General features: G+C 38.7%; 1 protein-coding gene across 1 annotated transcript; it reads right to left on the bottom strand.

The window, feature by feature from the left end:
• Positions 1–344: 344 nt before the first annotated feature.
• LOC135471070 (uncharacterized GMC-type oxidoreductase Mb1310-like) lies at positions 345–6,773 on the bottom strand. The gene is made up of 11 exons (XM_064750116.1): positions 6,719–6,773; positions 6,169–6,377; positions 5,828–6,017; positions 5,502–5,630; positions 5,249–5,370; positions 3,080–3,247; positions 2,768–2,912; positions 2,430–2,590; positions 1,862–2,039; positions 1,133–1,352; positions 345–489 (listed from the first exon to the last, which is right to left on the bottom strand). The coding sequence occupies exons 1-11, from the start codon at positions 6,771–6,773 to the stop codon at positions 345–347; spliced, it is 1,722 nt and encodes a 573-aa protein (XP_064606186.1).
• Positions 6,774–7,554: the final 781 nt, after the last annotated feature.

The following is a 7,554-nucleotide window of genomic DNA, read 5'->3' as shown; positions in this document are numbered from 1 at the left end:
CTGTTGTGAAGATTTGAGTCTGTCATATTTTTTAATTACATCTTCGAACAGGGTAATTGCATTGGAAACATCTGAGATATATTATAGTACACCGCTGGACATGATACAATCAATTTTTTTTTTAATCAAAACTGTTTCAGGAGCCACCAGTGATTCAACTACCTGCTTACATTCCCTGATAATCATGAAGCCATATTTCTTTTTTCGCCCATTTGCTCGTAGGCACGTTTTGCAGCTTAGCCTGCAGCGTATATGGAAATTGCCTGTGATTTGCATGAATTCCCACAAACCAGTACTGGCGGACACCTTCTCGGTCTATTTTCATGGTACAACGAGACGCTTCTCTACAGCTTGGGAGAGATCGTTCGTCCTCGGATTAAGTCCGCCGCCTTCTCTCCAATCATCACGCATGGGGCATTGAGATTAGCGGAGGTGATTTCCGGCATAATGGAGGCATCTGCCACTCGCAACTTGTCCACACCCTTCACCCTAAAATACAAAACCAATAATACTAACGACTCTTACGTTTTTCATTCAGTGCCGGACATGCCATCCTAGATTGAAGAGTAGGAAGGGTTTTAACCCGTACGAAAAGACCATCAGCTCAATAAATCACGAAGTGCTGTTGGAGCTGTATTCACGGCACTACAGGACATTGGTTTTAACATGTTACAAGATATCTACCGTCACTACATCACATTCCTGTCTACAGCTTTACCTTATTCTGTTCAGAATATTGCGGGATAATGAATTGTTACTCATCGTGATGAGGAAAAACCCCAAGAGGATTTTTGCGTGAATATATTAGAAATCTAGGTGTGATTAATGAGAGCTCTCTTTATATATTCGGCTTTAATTGGTGTGATTTTAATTGGAGATTGTGTGGCATGAAAGTTAAGTTTGACTACATGCATGGAACATTTAACATGTCTTCTCGACATCTTTGAAGGGTGGAATTACGGCAAACTTATTGGATGACCATTGATGACGGTTAGCATACAAATGTCAAAAGGGACGTTCATAATGGATATAGCGACGATCATCATGGATATAGCGACACCATAATCTGACTGATCAATTAACTGCAAGATCTACAACTTTAGTGAAACGTTGCCTAATGTTGTATGCACACCTTAGTTTTGGGTCTACAACGGCTGTGGGGTCGTCCGGTCTGCCCATCTTACACGTACCAGCGGGGTGATAAGTGTAGTGTGTCAGTGTGCGGATCACTTCCTCCCAATACTCGTCCGTGAATGGTGTCTTCTGGTATCCTGGAAGCACTCGACCGGTCCATCTTGCTCCAACAGACCTGAACGGCTTGGTGTCGGTCAGCGAGAGGATAAACTTCACACCTGAACAAATTATACAGAACAAAAAATGTAGAAAATGATATAAAGTGGTACGGAAAAATTGTATTTTCTTATGACTCAGATGACAATATAGTGGTATGTACGATAACTGATTTACATTTGACTTGGACAACGCGATCTGACCACTTTTATAGGTACAGAACAATTTACCCTGTCTCATTTTACCTCACGTTCAGCGGACATTCTCATTACATCAAATTCACTGACGTTTGACTGACTTGCTGATTTTCGCACCTAGGTTTGGCTATCTTGGATAACATAATGAATTCTAGAGCAAGTCGTGTGCCAGTGAACCAACAGTCCATTCAACGATGAGCTGTATGGAATTGCACACAACTACCGACTGTCGAGTAAATTATCCTTTATGAGTACAAAAAAAGCCCAGCAGGTACATCAATCTTTGCAACGTCATATCTCAGGCATAAGGATAATTTCGACCAATAAATGTTGAATGTTGTTACAGTGTTGGGAACAGCAAAGCGAAGGCCTACCTTCGATCAACGTTTTGATATCTTGTTCATGGGTTAAGGTTTGGTGATCAATCAGAGGATGCTGGAAAGGATCCGCACTTTGGAGTCTAATATTTCCTCTACTTCGGGGATGTGTCACGGAGGGGTTAATATTAAACCCATGCTTCCCCACATTCCCAGCAAACATTGCATCCCAAAACTATTCAAATAAAACAGAGTTATTAACACTTAACAGCCATAGTCTTAGGCGACGATTACCTCTGTAATGTCATATACAATTTTCATGTACGACTTATGTCCTTGAATATTATTATATCAAGCAGATTTAAATTTTATTAAAGGAAAGCATTTAGACTTTTTGACTTTTGTTAACTTAGCAGCTGTGCAACTGCCTGCTATTCAACAAAGATGATGAAATCATGTCCAAATAATGCAAATTTTCCCTCGAAGGAATCAAAAGTAAACATACCATCAACCGATCACAATTAATATCACTAGTGTATTGCCAAGAGTACAAGTTTAACCTGCAGTTATTAGAATTTTCATTAGAGACAACATGGCTATCAAAATTACGATGTAAAGGATGTACCTCGCCTTTCATGGCTGTATTCCTTTGGAAAGATGAGTTTTCTACTGCTCCCAGCATCCCACTTATCAGGACAAGGTGAAGATCAGGGTTGGGGTTTCCAGGCTCCTGAAGGTCGGAGCGCACAAGGGCGGTCGCCTCGAGGATATTTGTCGCAATAGGACCTTGAAGACAAACAATTAGTGAACATCACGATAGTAAAATGGATATGTCACATATTAAGGTCAATGGTTACATCCAAATAACACTTTTACTAAATTGCATAACTAAAACAAGATATATATTGTACGTGAATTAAAGAGAAATAAATTGTTACACATAGTGCAGCTAAATATATTCACCTATGCGAAGACGGTCGTACAAATCCTTTGACTCTGGCGAGGACATCATTGCAGCATAAGGTTTGTCAATTTCAAACTCCAGCCCAAAAAAAGTATTATGATCTTGAAGATTGTCACCAACGGGTAAATCAGCAATTACATCAATCTGAAAGTTGAAATTATTTTCTACATATTTATCTTACGTGTGTTACACCAAATTAATGCCTTTTCCATTCAATCACCGATGTTTGAAATGGATATTTAGCTAACCAACAGGCACAAAAGTAAATGCATATATCATGCCTATAACTTCGCCCTATATAGGCACATTACCTTGTGAGACTGCAGGTGGTATCGATGTCCAATGCCAGAAAGCATTAGTATTTGTGGCGTACAGATCGTTCCAGCACACAGAATCACCTCACGTTTAGCTCGAACACTGCTCTGCTTATTTCCGCGAATAAATTCTACGCCTCGGGCAATATTATTATGGATTAAAATCTAAAAAACAAAGGAGAAAACACATGACAATGTGTGAATTAAAAAATTAATTTAGATATTTAGTTTCAGCTTTATGATATCGATTATAATTGTAGATATACATTATTATAATGGTTTTATGTACGTAATGACAATGAACCATACAAGATCTGTTAAATGGGGAGTCTCGAGATCGAATTCCTGTCGTTAAAGGTAAAAATAGTGTCATGTCACTTGTGGAAAATGTTAGACAACCTTTGTTGACATTAATCTATCCATTACCTGTCTCAGAGATTACAGAGGTACAAATGGCACCTGTTTCCATTAAGAACTTTTCAAGTGCATTAACGTTTAGCTTCTCAATTTTTTGCATCATTCGTCTGCTCAAAATTACTTTTTGTTAAACTTTTTTCAGACACCCATGTTACAGTTAATGTGATCCAGATTAGTTGCCTAACATTTTTGGACAGGTCATCTGATACAGTGGGACTTTTTTACCTTTTTTTAACGATAAAAGAGTTTGACCTCGAAACTACCCCTGTTTTCATGGGTGTCTAAATAAAACAAGGCATCCAAAGAACACTGGTAGCTCGCATGATGAGCAGTTCATAAAACTGCATAATGTTCAAACAGGTGATACGTTCAAATGCTGACCTCTATACCTAAAGAAAGTAGAATGGCATCGTGAAAAGCAAATAACAGATATTATTCTCAGATTTTCACAGATATTATCCGTGTGAAATATAGAACTTTGGGTAAAATATCACAACGTGTGTTCACCTTGTACATTTAGCTGTGTGCATGCATGAAAAGCATTGTTATTTATGTACTTGGGGTAACTATGAAAATAAAAATAATAATGAGACTGTCATTATTATTAGACATGTAGAGGTATAGAAGATATATAAGATATACACAAAGTTTCAGGGAAATTGGTGTAATACTATAGCAGTGGTTGCACGGACAAAATCTGTGTACTTGAAAATCCATTATTTCACCAAGTACCTGAATGGGAGTAATTATGAACTTAATTACCCCATTGTAATTCAACTTTAACGTGCACACGTTTAGATTATAGGAAAGATGTATGCTTCAGTTTCAAGGAAATAGGTTCAGTGCCTTAGAAAGCGTTGCTTCAAAAAAATCTGAATACATGCCCGGAAAAACACCATTACACAAAGTCCTAAATAGAGGTAATTATGATAATAATTACCGGATTGTCATTAGACTTAAGCCTGTACAAGTTCAGATATTATGGAAGATGTATGGTAAGTTTTATCTAAATCAGCCGAATAGTTTGGGAAGAGAAGTACGGATAAAATCGTGTCTACAGACAGGCTGAAGGACAGACAGAATGATTCTAGAATACACTCTGCCCAAACTTCGATGAGAAGGGCATAAATATAAAAGAAAAACATAATTTCTATTGCAGTAAACAAAAGCTTAATCTTCAAACCATGTATGAGTGCCCCTTATACAGGAGCTAAAAACAAAAAGTTTACTTTCCATCTGTGTGTACATTTGTGCACCATACCTTAGACTAGGGAACTACAAAAAGCTTAAAATTCAATCCATGTATTTGAGCCTAAATACAAGGCCTAAATAAGCTTAACTGAACACCATCACCGACACTGCCACTTCCCCACCCCCCTCTTCTTACAGGTGAGCTAATACAAATGGGGGCCCTCCGTGGCCAAGGTGGCTAATGCGCCTGGGTGGGGCAATGACCCAGGAGTCCCTCACCAATGCGGTCGAGGTGACAAATAAAAACACACGTACGCATTTCTAAGTTTGATGTTGTTGGTTCAATCAGCTAAGCGTCGCTAAGCGTCGCTATGTAGCCTAAGGCCAGGAGGTTTGTCAGATGCTCAGGAAAGGGCGACTGTTTACTCCAAGCACTTCGTCCATTGTCCTTCACCCCTAAATATGAAAGCCGCCTTACAAGTAATACAATCTTGAACAACCAAGTAGATATATGTATAATTTCCCTTTTTCACGAAAGGAAATGTCTGCAGACATTACCTTTGTCACATGACCATAGGTAGCGATGTGCAAATTGGGGCGTGTGGCAGCCTTTCGGAGGTAAACTTCTGAGGAACTTTGCCGAATGCCGTCTCCAATATTAGACTGAGCAACCATGAATCCTGAAAGTAGTCATGAAAGTTCTGTAAGTATCTCTGACTCGTTGTTAGTACATTGATGAGACTGATATTTGCATATAGCAGACATATACATTTATATACATAAACAAAAAAGTGTAAGTTGTAAGAGTTACCAATAGGATCTGGTCCATTGCAGTCAGTTTTCCTATAGCCCATTTCCTTGCCTCCGTCGACAAAGATATCTCCGATGGGTGAAAACCTTGCTTCAGTTACGATAACTGGTCCTGAGGTGCCTCGAAAACCTAGATCCCAATCGTAAACACCAAAACTGAAACTCAGTTTGTGAAAATGGTTCTGGCGCAATTGCATAACTTAAATAAACTATGTTAGAATTTAGTCTTCATTTTCTAATAATAATAAAAAAACAGTTGGCTTTTAATACAGTAATAATAATGAAATGCTTAATGTAATGCTGTTATCAAACATCATGTGTACTTACCACCGTCTAGAAGATCACTGACAAGACATGTCTCAGATTTGATGAAGTAAGGAAGGACGTCTGCGTAACCCCAGCCTGTACAGCCCATGTTCTTCCATATATCATAGTCGTGTGGGGTTCCCCGCATGTGCATGTTATAATTGATGGCGCTTGACCCTCCGAGCACTTTCCCTCTTGGAATGGTCGAGGCCTGTGGCAGATTTCTCAGGTGATATATCGACGTGATTTATACAGTACCATTGTTCGAAGTGTCTCTGCATTGTTGTGCTGATTGAGAATATATTATTGGAAACAAATTTCTTATATTGTACTATGGTAGAATCAAGCAGAAATTGTCTCACCTGGTTTTCAAAACCTTTAAACGCACTCTCTTGTGAAACTCCTCGGAATGACCAGTCGTACTTAGAGCACTGCATCAACCCTGAACTGCCAGGTATGGCGATCTCTTCCCATTCTAGGTCGTCTCCTCCGGCTTCAAGCAGCAAGACGGTAGTTCCCGGGTCCTCCGACAGTCGACTCGCTATCACACAACCACTCGTACCTGCGCCAACTGTAACCCCAATAGTTAAAGGCTTTACACAACTGTAGCAACTACATCCCCCGCTCTCTTAGTTCTTGGGGATTCGGTGAGAATTAGCATCTACATGAATCTAGTGCTTCGCGAATTTAGTATCATATTCTTAAAGAACGTAATTTGATATATATATATATATATATATATATATATATATATATATATATATATATATATATATATATATATATATATATATATATACGTAATGTACATATATATTTCTGCCATATGCGAGTATTTCTAATGTACCTCAAAGCCATTTTTCTAGTCTGCTCTATGTATCAAATTCTACGCGTCGTGGTAGAATATCTTACCTATCACATAATCATAAGCTTGGTCTAAGACGTGTTGGACTGGGGTACTCTCCATGATCAATGGCAAGCCTTGTAAAACTCAGTGGCAACTCTGTGGTGGGCTCTGTACTCACATCTGTAAATAATACAATAGATCTTTAACCCTTAGAGCATTCATTCCATTTTCTTGGCGTTTTTATTCGTAATGTCTTCTATCCGTATTTTTCTTCAACAGGTGCTAGTCCCTGATGCCTCGAATTTGATGTATGTGTTGAATGTGTAGGTTAGACGTTTTTAAGTGAGGATTAGACGCCTTTAGATAATAGTTACCACCTCAACTTGTAACTTAAAACCAGCGTAGGTAAACTAATTCTGATTTGAAGTCAAACTTACAAGTTTCAACTTGTAACTTCTAACTATAGGTCTCTATTATGAGATAAGACGCGAAGGTGAGTCGGTATAGGGTGTAAACATACTTGCAATCTGGGTTTTAGCGGCATAAATCCAAATCGAGAAACCTGGTTTCAGACGTGATGAAATATCCATTTCTGATAGAATGAATGAATGATGGCTGAACGCCACTTTTGGCAATATTGTAGCCACGTCCTGGAGAGGTCATATTTAAGCATCTCTGATAGAAGATATCAAGCAATATAGTAGGGCCGATACATATTACTGTTAGAGAACGAATGCTCAATCAGAGCGAGGCACGTGACTGTTATTGACCAACGAATACACATTTCCCGCCAGCACCCCTCTATGTCAGTTCCAGTTCTAATTTGAACATATCAGTTTTGCGACGACAGAGGAATGATGATTTTAAGTCAAACTAATATCAAAAACTATCAGGCGTGAAC

The sequence above is a fragment of the Liolophura sinensis genome, chromosome 7, assembly GCF_032854445.1.
Source record: "Liolophura sinensis isolate JHLJ2023 chromosome 7, CUHK_Ljap_v2, whole genome shotgun sequence".
NCBI lineage: Eukaryota > Metazoa > Mollusca > Polyplacophora > Chitonida > Chitonidae > Liolophura > Liolophura sinensis.
Note: the sequence above shows the minus strand (reverse complement) of the source record. Positions and strands in the feature narration are given on the sequence as shown.

What these genes read in the sequence shown, in the direction of transcription:
- LOC135471070 (XM_064750116.1), bottom strand. Translation starts at nt 6,773, where the DNA reads ATGGAGAGTACCCCAGTCCAACACGTCTTAGACCAAGCTTATGATTAT. An exon ending in GTACGACCGTCTTCGCATAG is followed by an intron (nt 2,591 to 2,767) that starts GTGAATATATTT and finishes TTTGTCTTCAAG; the next exon opens with GTCCTATTGCGACAAATATC. An exon ending in ATACAGCCATGAAAGGCGAG is followed by an intron (nt 2,040 to 2,429) that starts GTACATCCTTTA and finishes TTATTTGAATAG; the next exon opens with TTTTGGGATGCAATGTTTGC.